Genomic DNA, 14966 nt, shown 5'->3' with positions numbered 1-14966 from the left:
TTGGCTTGGTTTTATTTTCAAGTGTTTTCTTGTGGGGGAGTTGCAGGGGGAACGAGGGAGGGGCGAGATGTGCATTGGGCTGAAGAGCAAGCAACTGCAGACCATCTTCTTGATTGTATATTAACACGATTTAATAAAATACCCTAGTTTGAATGTTTTATATATACATATACATATATATATATATATCTCTACAGTTCTTGTAAATAAGTGCTCTCTTAAGTGTGCAATAGGTGCATAAGGTTGAGAACGGGACCCCCACCCACCCATCCACCCCTTCCTTGCTTTGCAACCTGGAATCGGAGCCGGAAGTGGTTTCTTCGGCACCAACCCAGCCTGGAGGGGGAAGAGCAGAGCAGACAGAAGAGTCGCCTCCGATTTCCGAAAGACCCACAGCGCTCCCCGTTGGAGGAAGTCTTGACTGTTGCTCTTTTAATTTATGCATCTTGTCTCAGTGTTGGAAAGGAGGTCTGGAAACCAATTCCAAAGCTTAAAACACGATCGGAGCAGTGCGGTTTTTTTGTTTTGTTTTGCTTTTTGAGGTTCTCTCTCTCTCTCTCTCTCCCCCCTGCCCTCTCTCCCTCCTTCCTTATTTTTGTATTGTATACTAATAAAGTGTTCTTGACTTGTTGTGGCCTCCATTTCTAGGAGAAAAGGGACCCAGCTCTCTGCCCTGTGGATTGGGGTCCTAAGCAGCTTGTGATACATTTTATTTTGGGGGGCAAATGGGGATTGTGCATCTTGACCATTCCTGGCCTGCAGATAATTCTGAAAGAAATCGAATGGGTGTTTTGTTTTTTTTGTCAAATCTTTGTTTCCATTGTTGGGCAAAGCTCATTTTGCCTCTGTGTCCAACCCCTACCCCTTTTCCCTCTTGGTTATAAAATGTTAAAAGCTCTTTTAAAAAAAAAATCACTGTTTTGAAGCTAAGTATTTGGTAGACGGGTAGTTCTTAAAATAATTTTAAACATCTGTTTGGGGTAGAGTGCACGAGAACCCAATCTCTTCAGAAGGCGCAGTCTTGCCGGAAAAAATGAGCCTTCTAAAACGCTGCTAGGTCTGGCACTTCTGGCTTCCAACCTTGGCCGCGGTGACCTTTTAAAGGCTGCAGCACAAATTTGACTATATTTTCATAAATGAATGTACTTACAGCATGGCAAAGGATCAGGAAGGGATCTGCGTGCCTCCAGTTGAACTTAAAAGCCACTGTTACGACATGACCCCCTACCCTAATGACAAGGAGAGCTTTATTTTTACTACTTGTGGTACAAAGGAGAAGGTGGCCTTTAGAAAATGTGTTTGTGTGCGCCTGCTTGCACTCGCAATCTCAGGCAGTAGCAGCAGCTCAGTGCACCAGTGCTTTACTGATACGTCGGGGACTCTAGCTGTGATTCCTGTATTTCAGGGGGTTGAACTAGATAACTCTTGAGGTCCCTTCCAAGGGAACTGTGTGCCTATTTTGTGTGTGTGTGTGTTGGAGGGGGAGGTTTTAACAGCGCTTCCCATTTAATCTACCAGATAAAGTCATTCTGAGCAGATACTTCGCTACTGTCACAGCACATGTAAAGTTTTTTAAAGGCCTGAAACGAGAGTTAAGAATTGTGGGTGCTGGATCTGCCCAAAGGGAGCCCCTGTGGTCCAAAATCCTGGTCTCATAGCAGCCAAGCGGATGCCTATTATAGGAAGTCCACATGTAGGGAGGTAGTTAAGGCAAATCGGAGCTAGTAGCCATGGATCGCTTTATCCTCCATGATTCATTAAAAGCATCACAATTGGTAAATTGTGTGGGGTTTTTGGAGGGGGGTGTTTAGCTCATGCCACCACCCTGGCAAAGCCAAAACCTTTAAAAGCCCGCTGTTTGTTCTCTGTCTCAGTAGACTTGCTTAAACTGGTTTGCGCAGTGCCAGCGACTGCTAGACTCCTAAACACCCATCCAAACGCTGCCTCTTCAGAAGCAAACCTCCCGTCTTGCACTGGTTTGCAGAGGACTGTGGCTTTGCAGGACCAGGGTCTGCGTTGCTCAAGTCTGCTGTGGTGGCATTCAAGCAACAGCTCAAACATTAAGCCCCTCGGGTTGCAGAAGTTGGATCGCCTTTCTCACCGGGGTAGAGTGGGGACAGCAGTCAGTCAACCAGTTGAGCAGGGACAGGCTGGGGGTTTTTAAATCAGAGTATACTAGTTTCAGGGTGCAAAGCTTTCCCACCGAGCGCACCCACTCTTGTGATTGGTGGTGGTCAAAATACTATCAGGCCATATGCATCCAAGGGAAGAATACAGAAATTTCCATCATTGTGGAGGAGACTACCATTGCAAAAAAAAAATCTTTCCAGGGGTGGGGGACAGCTAAGGAGCCTCTAGTAACTGGTTTTGCTTGGGGTTTTTTTGTTGACTGAACAGTATTTCTGCAGCCAGGAGTCTCCCTTTTGTCAGTGGCTGCATCTAGGAAATGTTTTCATGGGGGGGGGGGGCTGAGCTTTGCAGGGTGAAAGCCCACTGGCTCTACACCCTGTTGCATGCTCATCCTGCTGGTCTTGTTTTTATGGGATCTTCCGCTAGCCCGTACCTAAGTATTTACAACCGTGCCAACTCCTGGAGCAGGCATAACTAGGGTGTGCCTGATAGCGACCCCAATTGAATGGGGGGGGGGACACCCATCTGTATTGTTTGTGCCCGTGAAATCAGAAGGCTGCATAGAAATCTGGCTTAGAAGTTTGTGTGGAGGGCTGTCGAGTAACAAGGACAACAGTAGACCCGCAGAGGGCCATAAATCCCCACTGGAAAAAGATGATTATGTGAAGGGAAAGTATATTAGTCTTGAAATGGATGAGGTGGAGTTTCTTCACTGGACTGGCTCCCTGCTCCCAAGGGATGAGCACTTTGCTCCATCTAAGTGACCCTAGAATGCTCTCTCACAGTTATCTGGGGCATTCCTGCTTGCCAAGTACAGTATGACTCCTCTGGTCTCGGGCCTGGTTCTTTAAGCATGCAGAGGGAGATGTCTAGCCTAGCTGATCTCAAGAGGATGGCAAGCGGGGGCCCGGCTTGCATCTCCATACCAAGACAAGCACCTTGGGGAACTATTTCCACTCGAGACACCAAAGAGCCATCACAAAGCTTTCCAAACTTGCCTATAACTAGTAAGGTTGGCCAGGTTCTTACCCTGATGTAATCTCTTCGCTCTAGAAACTGTGCCACCTGACTACAGTGGTTGTCAACCATTCCAGTTTTTAAAATCTGCTTTGTTACAGCTTAAAGCAGTTCACCGTTCCTTTTTCTTCCTAAGGGCTGTGTCACTGGGAGAGGACTCCCTTTGCGTGTGGACAGTTCCCGGTTCATTCCTGGACCTCTCCCAAGTAAAGCTTGGGAATCCCCTTGCTTTAAAACGCCCAGGAGCTGCTGCCAGTCAGTGTAGGCAGATCTGGGTTATGCGAACCGAAGGCCTGGCTCTGTATAAGGCAGCTTCTTGTGTCCCTAAGAAATCTTATCCAAAAGAGCCATGAACAGGGTTAAAATTCACCAGATCTGTAACCCACTGCACACTTACCTGGGGGTGAACCGCCTTGAACTTAATGGCTTCTGAGAAGATGTGCATAGGACTATTCAAGCACAAGATTCAGCAACCTACTCTTAAAGGTTTCCTCCGAAAGGCTGACAGGGAGCTGAAGAAGCCGTGGAACCTTGGGTTTTAAGGTTCCTGCTTTTAAGGTGCCACTGCTGTCTGTAGTATCGCTAAGTTCAAGTGCAAGTAGCAGCGCTGTTTTCGCCTAAAGTGGCGACGCATGGCTGATGAAGCGCTGAAGTCCAAAAGCAGCTTTAGAGCACCAGATTGGGGAAGCTTGAAACAGGATCGTGCGCATCGGAGGCCTTTAGGCACTGGTGGTTCCCACAAGCAGAAGGGAAAAGGAGGAGCAGCTCTGTGTGTTCTTCAAGCCCGTTGAATGACTGGCTTCTCTTCCTTTGCCTGAATTGACTCTTGTGATCTGATGGCCAGATACATCCAATGGTTCATAATTTGGCTCAAAAGACGGGGGCGCTTTTTAAACCAACCAGCTAGAGCAACTTCGCGGGTTGAATATTTTGAAAGCTAGATGATCCTCTGGGTGTCTTGCAGCTCTACATTTCTATGATTCTAAGAACATCTTTGTTCACAGGGAAAGCCCTGAGGGCAGAGAAGATTGTAGCATGTATTTGCAGCATGCTACGAAAAAAATCCCCCAGGGAGGCAGGTGTTGTGCAATGGCAGCACAAACCTATGGCTCCAATTGGCTTGCTTGCTCCCTGTCACACAAGTGCGTCTTGCTGCTATTGGCTATTTTTTTCTACTCAAGCCATTGGCTTGAGGTGCTCTGAATCCTAGGGCAATAGAAGGCCTGGTCCAATGAAGTCCCTGGGGAGTAAGACAAAACCAAAGGTGGCATCTGTGCCAAAAGGGCTTGGGTAGGAAGATCTAAGAATAAAGTTGCACAGACAAAAGCTTCACCTGATGCTGAAATAGCCAAATCTGTTGGTGTGGTGGAAACATTAGCTGAGTGGAATCAGGCTTGAAATGTGCTTGTGAGAGTGATGTTGCTGGGAGCATGGAGTGCAAGTGTGACCTGTGTTCATGTGCTGAGTGTCTTTGCCGTAGGAGCACACGCCTGGGTGCTGGATATGCAGCGAAGCTGAATATTGCAAGGTTCAGGGCAGAGAAAATAAACTTCTCCATGCAGTGTTTAGTGAAACTATGGAACTTGCTCCCAGAGGAGGCAGTGATGGGTTACCAACCTAGATGGTTTTAAAAAAGGATTAGATAAATCAGTGGGTGAGAGGACTTCTGATGGCTGCTAGCCGTGATGGCTGTGCTCAGCCCTTCACAGTTGGCGGCAGCAATGGATCTGAATCCCAGTTGCTGGAATCCACAAATGCAGGCAGAGAGCTCTTGTGTTGAGATCCTGCTTTCAGGTTTCCCATTAAGGGCATCTTGGTCACTGTGAGAACAGGATGCCGGACTCAATGGCCTATTGGCATGATCCAGTAGGCTCTTCTTCTTTCCTTACGCTCTGATGCCTGCAGCACCCTTGCCTAGAAAGAAACTCTGGACTACTCTCTTTTGGCAGGTGTGCTTAGTGCCCCCATAGAGAACCAGTCCCCGTTCCATGCACTGGTCAGACCTGAGCTGGAGCTTTAAACCTTACAGTGGTCTATTAAATCTCTTCATGCCGACATTGCAAATTATTTAGGGGCCCAATAGTACCAATAATCAATATGTACAAACTCTTCTCTTTTTGAAGAGGCATAGATCATGCAATCCAGCAACTGTCGTATACATGATATACATGTGTGTTGCCAGGGGGTGGGGTGAGACTGCCCACTCCTCTCCCACCTGAATTGGGCACCAGCCTCATAAAAATTTCCTTGAAAGGGCACCACATCAGCCTAGCTCATGTGGGCACTCTCAGATTAGACCTCCTCAGTTCTTGTTCTTTGTCAACCTGAATCGACTCCTTTGAAAGGTTTCCTACAAAACTGGGTTACAATTTATTTCTTCTGTGTCTGTGCCTTGTTTTTAGGTTTTGGTTTTTACATTTATCATCTCTCTCTGCACATCTGATTATTTTGCCAAGGTAACAACCTGGTTATCTGGTTTTCCTAGCATGCTGTTTACTTAAGTAGTTACTTTACCTCCAGAGGTAGGAGTGAGTTCTGCTGAGCTTATCTGTATTTACATATGGGGCCCAATCCACGCAACTGCGGTCCTGTGCACATGCAACCAAGAGTAAGCCAAATTGGGATATGCAACCAAATAAATGTAGGTAGGACCAAGCTGTTTGTAATTCGCAAACACTTCCATCATCCTCAGAACAAGCCTTAAAAGCTAGGCCATGCTTGAGAGGTTTTTTTTTTGGTGTGAGTGAGGCAGTAATCCACGGAACAAGTCTTAAGAGGTAGGACACAATGGGTTTTTCAGTTGTGCGTGTGAAAAATAATAAGGCATTCTTCAGATAGAACAGACACCAGTAGCAACTTCAGAGTAAAGAGCTCACTCTGCCATTGCTCATAGGAAAAAATCTGGTATGAGCGTCGTGGATTTGCTGATTAAAAATATGAAAAACTCAGAGAGTGAAATATGATCCTTTTTGATGTTAGAAGGGAAAGGGGAGGGTTAGGGATTTACATCAATTTCAGGTGTTGGGGTGTGTGTGGGGGGGTGAAATATACTGGGAGCTGTCTGGCTCTCGTGAGCACTTGGCAGGGCCGGCCCGCCCTCAAGGGAAGATGAGGCGACCACTGCAGGTGGCTGGATTCACAGGGGCAGCAGATTGCAATGTAGATCTTTACATTTCAGGGAGGAGAGGAACACCATCTTGTGGTTCGTCTCGGGTGCCAAAATGTCTTGGGCCAGCCCTGGCACTTTTATACCACATTGATTCTAGTAGAAGGGATTCAAGGATATGCACTTAACTCTCCTGCTGGGAAAAAAATAGTGGAATTTAAGAGGCTGTCTTTGGCCAAATCCTGCCCATTCTACGAATTGCTCATTGAAAAGACTGGGATCCAATTCATATTTGGGTGATTACTTTCTAATGTGATTTTAATGCTTAAATACACCTTTTCTGCCTTTTGTATGTGCACACTGTTAATCTGGTTTATAGGATTTCATGGAGCTGCTAGGAGGATATGGGGTCATGACCTTTTTCCTGACAGGAACCCCTGGGCCCTTGAATCAGCAGCCTAACAGGCAAAGGGTTCGTATGTAGTGTTAGTCATACTCTTGAGTAAACCCACTGAAACAAATGGACATGATATAGGTCCATTGTTTTCAATGTGTCTACTCTGAGTAGAATTCAGTTGGGCACAATTCAAAGCTTGCCCCTTTCCCTGTGATGAATAGGAAGTGGTAGAAGCTGCACCTGTTGAATTTCCACCTCCTAAAGTACTTAAATGAGACATAGGAAAAAATTACTTTATTTAGAACACTGATTATGCTACATATGTTTTAAATAAATAAAGGCATTTTTAAAGCCCTTTGAGTACTGTAGGGGACGTGGAAATCCAACCAATGCAGCTTTTCCTGAACTCTGCCTATCAGGCTGAAAGCTGCATGCTTTATGCCTGTTACGCAGAAATTGGTTATGTTTTGGTTTTAATTGCAGCATGCAGTTCTCTTCAGTGTATGGCCACAGAATTCCTCTGCAGCTAGGCTGTGTTTTGCCCTAAGCGTTCCCTGCCAACGCTAAGGCTGCGCCTACTGGGTTGCCAACTTTCCAACTGGCCGCTGCAGCTGTGCAGCTTGACAGACATCGCTCAGCAGGGTTAAAGCGTGCTTCTCACCTGCATGCAGTGAGGGGAGCCTTTCCCCCTTTGCACCCTACACAAAGGCCTGCCTATCAGTTTCTGTTCAGCTGGCAACCTCGCGTGCAAGCCTGCGATCCAAGAAGCCCTTCTTAATTTGCAAGAGAATCGGTGGCTGCAGCATTTCATTTCCCCGTCTTGCTTGTCGCGTGGATCCGGGCGGGGGAGGAAAGGTGGGCGGAACTTCACCTCCTCGAGTCCTTGTTTCAGGAGGGGAGGGGGAAGGAAACTCCTTCCAGGGGGAGGAAGCCTATTGGCCAGCTAGACTACCAATCCGCGTTCTCTTCCTCTTTGCAGAGGCGGCCAATCAGCGCGCGCAGAGTCCCACGCAGGCTGCTGCTGCTCCCCTGTTCGCAGTTTGCAAGGTGGAGAAGGAATGCTGGAGCTGCTTTTGCAGAGGGTGCAACCGGCCTACGGGACCCCCGGCAGTTTCCCACGTGGGAACTGGTGACTTGACACGGGTTTCCTCAAAGATGAAGGTCCTTTGGCCTTGGAGGAAGATCTGGGCTGGGAAGAGCCATCTCTGCAGGCTGTACAGGGTCTGTTGATAGTCTTCTGATTTAAATGTATTTATTTTTCGAATCCCTCCTTTTCCCAGTCTCCAGTCCTACTTTTCTCGCTGCCCCATAATTTCTAAAGCTGCAGCCTCTCGTCTTGAAAGCTCCTGTGCTGCTGCTGCTGTTTTTCTGTCCAGCAGGCAGGCTTTCAACGGGTGAGGCCTTCCATCCGCCCCAGGAGTAGAGCCAGATTTTTGCCTGTTGTAGCAGGTCCTTCAAAGCACCGGCACTTTCAGATTTATGTGAATGACCAAGGCGAGACCGTCTGGCCTGAACTTGGCCGTTCCTTAACGTTGCTTTCAGGACAGTGCTGTGTAGAGAAAACACGTTGCAAAGCGATGCAACATAATGGAGCATCTCTGAACATGCACAGAGTGCAACTGTGGCATTTCCCCCACACCGCTGGGAATGAAGAAGCATGGTTGCTGGGCAATCCCTGGTGTCCAGCGTCGCTTCAGATAAAACAGTACTTTCTTCCCTTGACAACCTTCGCAGCTGATCATCCAGGCTCCCCACCCCAAACCTTAAAGGTTATTGCTTTACAATGGTGATCCCATACATTTGCAACACACCCAACTGGGGCTTGCTAAATGAAACGACTAGGTGCCAAATGCACTCCTGTAGCATCGCTGTACAAGTTGTGCATCCTTTGGAGGCAAGCTCCCGTCAGTAGATGCTCTTTATTTTTCCTCTATCTTGGGAGCATCTGATGTTTGCCCTTGAGTGTCTGACTGAGCGCTGAATTGCCATTCTGGGCGCCCCACGTGACACCTGTTCTTGGAGAGACAGGGCAGGGGTCTGTATATCAGTTTCTCTTTGGGTTGGCAGTTGTCACACTGACACTCCTAACTGGTATAAAAGGGAGTCTGCTGCCTCCAGGTTTATCTGCTACCGGTTTGGGGGAGAAAACTGCTCCAAGGCAGTTGCTTACCCCTTTCCATCGTTCTCGGCAAACGGTACCATTTCCCCACAAACCATGTAACTCTTCTTCACTTTCCCCTCAACAGAACTATGTTGGCTGTAGCACCTGGAGTGGGTTTTTTTCCAGTCCTGTAACAAATATGTAAGGGACGCGGGTGGTGCTGTGGGTAAAACCTCAACGCCTAGGACTTGCCGATCGCATGGTCGGCGGTTCGAATCCCCGCAGCGGGGTGCGCTCCCGTCGTTCAGTCCCAGGTGCAAGTAGATAAATAGGGACCGCTTACCAGCGGGAAGGTAAACGGCGTTCCGTGTGCTGCGCTGGCTCACCAGACGCAGCTTGTCACGCTGGCCACGTGACCTGGAAGTGTCTGCGGACAGCGCTGGCTTCCGGTCTATAGAGTGAGATGAGCGCACAACCCTAGAGTCTGTCAAGACTGGCCCGTACGGGCAGGGGTACCTTTACCTTTAACAAATATGAACATTGATAGATTTCCTGGCCATCTGTTTTAATGGGGGTCTTGTCAGTCATTCTGCATTTTGAAAGTGGCCATTTCCCTAAGGTAAGGCCAGAATTAATGGCGATTGACTCTGTCCTATGTCTTCTCCTGTAGGCGGGTGCTCTTCCTTCCCACATCTCTGAGCGCCTGGCGTTTTATGAGAAGCTAAAAGCTGCTGCGGCTGAACGATGTGCCAAGCGAAGCCACAAAAACAGCCGGCCGATCCGGATTTCCCTACCAAGTGGCAGTGAAATAAACGGGGAGGCCTGGATGACCACGCCGTATCAAGTGGCGCTGCAGATCAGGTGTGTGTGTTAGATGTTCGCTATGTGCTGTCTTCAAATGTGCTTCCTCTTGAACACTTTTTTTTAAAAAAAAACACCAAACTGTTTTAGGCAAAGGGTTGGCAGCTCTTGAGATATCAACAGAGAGGTGCGATTCAAAAATTTGAGATCCTGTCCTTCACTTGTAAAAGCATATCCCTAGAAGATGAGTAACATTTGAAGTTTTTTGAGATGCCCCTGAGTTGATGGGAGTTGTAGTTCAGCAGCATCTGGAGGTTCAGCACCTTTGGCCTTCTTAGCAAGCTCTTCTTTAACTCAGAATCTGAAACCTTGTGATTCACTGGAACGGCCGTAGCTCAGGGAGAGAGCATCTGCTTTGCAAGCAGACAGGTCCAGTTTCTATCCGCAGTGGCATATCCAGGCTGGGCTGGGAAAATCCCCCCTGTGGGATTCTAGAGAACCTCTGCCAGTCAGTGTGAGCAGTACTGAACTAGGTGGATAGTCTGGCTCGCTACAAGGCAGTTTCCAGCTTCTGCCTTTTGGGGGCAATCGTACCTTAAAAATAACAATATGTTTCTGCACCGCTTAGAGATTATTAATATCAAGCAGCGCAGAAGTACCTAAAATAAATAAAAATAAATATCTGGTCCGTTTCTCCTCGTGGTTGCGAGGCAGTTGCCAGTCAGATGTGTCCTAACCTCCCACTTTAGAAGACATCTGAAGGCATCACTGTTTAGGGAAGCTTTTAATGTTTAATAGGTTATTGTATTTTAGTGTTTTGTTGGAAGCCGCCCAGAGTGGCTGGGAGGACCCAGGCAGATGGGTGGGGTATAAATAATAAATTATTATTATTATTATTATTATTATTATTATTATTATTATTATTATTATTTTATTTTTACTGCTCTTGCAGCCGGAGTCTGGCCCAAGGTGCCGTGGTGGCACGGGTGAATGGGAGCCTACATGACCTGGATCGCCCGCTGGAGGGCGACGCCAGCTTGGAGTTTGTGGATTTCGAATCTCGGGATGGGCAGGCGGTGAGTACCCAGAGTAGTTTCACTTGTGCGGAAGAGAGGGAAGGAAGCTGCTAAATCTTGACTGGAGTTTAGCAAGCAAGAACGGAAAAGGGTCTCACTCCCCTTCCAGATGCCAGAACTTCTGGGGGCTGAAATCAAGGTTTGGCACTGCCAGGCACCCTGATTCCTCATTGGCGGTGCCCACCAGGTCCTCCACAGGGAACTGGCGTGTGGCCCAAGCAGCAGGATTAAACCCTCTGCTCATAAGCAGAGTGTTCATATAAATTCCGTAAATTTATATTAATACTGTTACTGAAAATAAATAAAAATATCTACCCCACTCCAAAAGAGCAGAGAATCCTTTCCTACGAGGAAGATGCTGGTGATACAAACCTCTCCCCTCCCACCGCTATTGGTTAACTTTAGCAGTTGGGTGGGCCTGCCCACCTGTCAGCATTTCTTTGTGGGGGGCGCGGGGGGGGGGGAGGGGAAGAGAAAGAGCTGCCCTCCCTGGCCAAGAAATGGGTTCCTCAGACCCTGCGCTACAGGAAGAGCAGCTTTTAAAAGGAGCTCGTTGGTGGGTAATAGGCGTGTGAACAGCTATGAGCTAAATGGGGCTGGTCGCCTGCATCAAACCTTAGCTTGTGAGCTTCAGGGGCTTGTAGAGGCAGGCTGCCTGGCAGCTTGGACCCAAGCTGTGTCTCGTTGCCAGTGTTCCAGGAGAGGATGCTTTCAGGAGGAATGTCCTGGTGGGCGGCCTTCTCCGTCTGGGTGGTGTGGTCATTCTTGCCAGGAAAGTCCAGTCTGGTGACGTTGCTCTGTAGACGAAGGCAGAAAGACCCTCCTCTTTCAGCCCTCCTTCCTCAGGCTCCTGGGGTGTCATCTTTTCAGAATTATATTGGGCTTCTTCCTAGCTCCTTGCATGATGGCTGGAAGATTTGGGACAGAGAATATGATAAAAACAACAACTATTATTATTATTATTTATTTTTTATACCCCGCCCATCTGGCTGGGTTTCCCCAGCCACTCTAGGCGGCTTCCAACAGAATATTAAAATAGAGTCACCTATTAAACATTGAAAGCTTCCCTAAACAGGGCTGCCTTCAGATGTCTTCTAAAAGTCTGGTAGTTGTTTTTCTCTTTGACATCTGGTGGGTGGGCGCTCCACAAGGCGGGTGCCACTACCCAGAAGGCCCTCTGCCTGGTTCCCTGTAACTTGGCTTCTCGCAACGAGGGAACCGCCATAAGGCCCTTGGCACTGGACCTCAGTGTCCGGGCAGAACAATGGGGGTGGAGCTGCTCCTTCAGGTATACTGGACTGAGGCCATTTAGGGCTTTAAAGGTCAGCACCAACACTTTGAATTGTGCTCGGAAACGTACAGAGAGCCAATGTAGGTCTTTCAGGACCGGTGTTATTTGGTCTCGGCGGCCGCTCCCAGTCCAGCTGTCGCATTCTGGATTAGTTGTAGTTTCCGGGTCACCTTCAAAGGTAGCCCCACACAGAGCGCATTGCAGTAGTCCAAGTGAGAGATAACCAGAGCATGCACCACTCTGGCGAGACAGTCCATGGGCAGGGAGAGTCTCAGCCTGCGTACCAGATGGAGCTGATAAACAGCTGCCCTGGACACAGAATTGACCTGCACCTCCATGGACAGCTGTGAGTCTAGAAGAGGAAGGACTTCCTCACACAGAGCACAGATAAACTCTGGGATTCGTTCCCATAAGACATAATGATGGCCAACAACTTAGATTTGAAAGAGGGTCAGGCTGATTCAGGGAGGAGGCAGAGGAGACTGTCAGTGTCTAGCAGCCTAAGGACTGTTCTTCCTCTACCGTCAGAGACAGTAAATGCCTCTGAACAATACCAGCTGCTGAGACTTACAAGTGGTGAGAGGGCTGCTGTTGCTGCACTCAGTCCTGCTTGCAAGCTTCCCATTGGGGTATCTGGTTGGCCACTGCGAGGACAGGATCCTGGGCTAGGTTGGCCACACCCCCCCCAGCAAGGACTTGTTTATTGAGCAGACATTTTAGAATTAGAATTCCGTAACAGTTTCACTTTTGAAGCTTTAAGAAAAAAACCCATTTTGTTTAATTTAAAAGCTGTCTGGCAAAAGAGCACCCCAGCCTGTTCTTCCATTTTCTGTCCAGCTGTTAAGGTACGTTTAGCACCAGACAGAGCTTATTTGCCTAAACTGCTGGTTCCTTTTCAGGCTTGTAGATTGTCTAGTAGCACTTTTCAAGAAGATTGTTTTTCTAAGCTGCATCATATGCATTCAACCAAGTCCACGCCTGCAGACAGACAACAGTTCTGGGCACCACAGTTCAAGAAGGACACTGACAAACTGGAACGTGTCCAGAGGAGGGCAACCAAAATGGTCCAAGGCCTGGAAACGATGCCTTATGAGGAACGGCTAAGGGAGCTGGGCATGTTTAGCCTGGAGAAGAGGAGGTTAAGGAGTGATATGATAGCCATGTTCAAATATATAAAAGGATGTCACATAGAGGAGGGAGAAAGGTTGTTTTCTGCTGCTCCAGAGAAGCGGACACGGAGCAATGGATCCAAACTACAAGAAAGAAGATTCCACCTAAACATTAGGAAGAACTTCCTGACAGTAAGAGCTGTTTGATAGTGGAATTTGCTGCCAAGGAGAGTGGTGGAGTCTCCTTCTTTGGAGGTCTTTAAGCAGAGGCTTGACAACCATATGTCAGGAGTGCTCTGATGGTGTTTCCTGCTTGGCAGGGGGTTGGACTCAATGGCCCTTGTGGTCTCTTCCAACTCTATGATTCTATGAGTCTAACATTTCTTAACGGCCTGATCTAGCAGCCAGCCTCTTTTGATGTTCTTATAATAATATTCTCCCTTGGTTTGTTTTGACCATTGTCCTCAGCTCGCCTCTGCAAATGGGGAGGGGGGCAGTGCTGCTGCCTTGGGAAGGAGCCCGGAGTTCCTGCGTACCTAACTAGACCTCTCCCCAAATTTCTCTTTTGCCAGCTTTTCTGGCACTCCAGTGCCCACGTTCTAGGAGGTGCCGCCGAGCAGTTCTACGGTGCCTACCTGTGCCACGGACCCAGCACTGAAAATGGCTTCTTCTACGACATGTATTTGGATGAGGAAAGGTAAGTTGGAAGGGCGATGGTGGAGAGTGTGGTTGAAAAGATGCGGCAGAAAAGGAAGAAGGGGTAGGAGAGGAAAACAGCAGATGCAGGCTGTAGTTCTTCAGGTTACGGAGTTCTTGTAACAACTGGCTGGAATGTAAAGAGAGTTGGAAGTTAAAAGTCCCTGGTCTCTTGGCTGAGCTGCTGGAGAGGCCCTTCCTCCCCTCTCTCAAGTGAAAGGGACACATGGCTCAGTAGTAGAGTCCTTGCTTGGCATGCAGAAGGGCCGGAGTGGTTTCTCCAGGTAGGGCAGGGAATTTCCTGTGGCTGAAACCCTGGAGAGACACTGCCAATCGCTGTAGACCATACACCCCCAAACTTGGTCCTCCAGCTGTTTTGGGACTACAACTCCCATCATCCCTAGCTAACAGGACCAGTGGTCAGGGATGATGGGAATTGTAGTCCCAAAAACATCTGGAGAGCCGAGTTTGGGGGTGCCTGTTGTAGACAATAATGGATTAAGGGTCTGATGTGGTATAAGGCAGTTCCTTCTGTTCCTAAATTAAGCCTTGCTTTCAGAACCATAAAGGCTGCAGACATTGATTTATTTTTAGGGAACAGCTGTAGCTCAGTGGCTGAGCTCCTGCCTTGCATGCAGAATGCCCCAGATCCAATCCCTAGTGGCGTCTCCATGTAGGAAGGGAATGTCCCCTGCCTGAAACCCCCAGAGAACTGCTCCAAGTCAGTTATTATAACCCTATTATAAGAAAAGGTTGCAAGTGGACATCTATCCTTTCTAAAGAGAGCCAGTGTGGTGTAGTGGTTAAGAGCGGTAGTCTTGTAATTTGGGGAACCGGGTTCACGTCTCCGCTCCTCCACATGCAGCTGCTGGGTGACCTTGGGCCAGTCACACTTCTTTGAAGTCTCTCAGCCCCACTCACCTCACAGAGTGTTTGTTGTGGGGGAGGAAGGGAAAGGAGAATGTTAGCCGCTTTGAGACTCCTGAAGGGGAGTGAAAGGCGGGATATCAAATCCAAACTCTTCTAAAGGTTGTGTGTGTTTTGTGGTTGCGGTGTTTCGTTGCATCCCACATGCTTCTCTTTGGGGGGGTGGGGTGGAAGGAAGCGAATATCTAAAATAAGAAAATGATTTCTCCCGCCAAAGGGCTGACCTGGGGTGCAATGGAACAGAGTGCGCTCCATGGGGAAAATAGGCAAAAGTCAGCCTAACCCAGGGTTAAATGCAACAATGGCCTGTCTTGG

General features: G+C 48.2%; 1 protein-coding gene across 2 annotated transcripts in view; it reads left to right on the top strand.

Annotated features, from left to right (window-relative positions):
• Positions 1 to 6163: 6163 nt before the first annotated feature.
• TARS2 (threonyl-tRNA synthetase 2, mitochondrial) overlaps positions 6164 to 14966 on the top strand; it is a 30264-nt gene continuing 21461 nt past the window's right edge. Inside the window, exons 1-4 of one of the 2 annotated variants that reach the window (XM_081891472.1) lie at positions 6164 to 7871; positions 9422 to 9612; positions 10505 to 10628; positions 13601 to 13725. In XM_081891472.1, coding sequence (XP_081747598.1) covers positions 7806 to 7871; positions 9422 to 9612; positions 10505 to 10628; positions 13601 to 13725 — 506 coding nt within the window. In that variant the 5' untranslated portion in view covers positions 6164 to 7805. The remainder of the gene's footprint in view (positions 7872 to 9421; positions 9613 to 10504; positions 10629 to 13600; positions 13726 to 14966) is intronic. The other variant, XM_081891471.1, reaches the window with a different exon arrangement.

The sequence above is a fragment of the Podarcis melisellensis genome (assembly GCF_964234715.1).
Source record: "Podarcis melisellensis genome assembly, chromosome: 16".
Lineage (NCBI taxonomy): Eukaryota > Metazoa > Chordata > Lepidosauria > Squamata > Lacertidae > Podarcis > Podarcis melisellensis.
The sequence above is the reverse complement of the archived record's forward strand: the minus strand, read 5'-3'. Positions and strand labels throughout refer to the sequence as shown.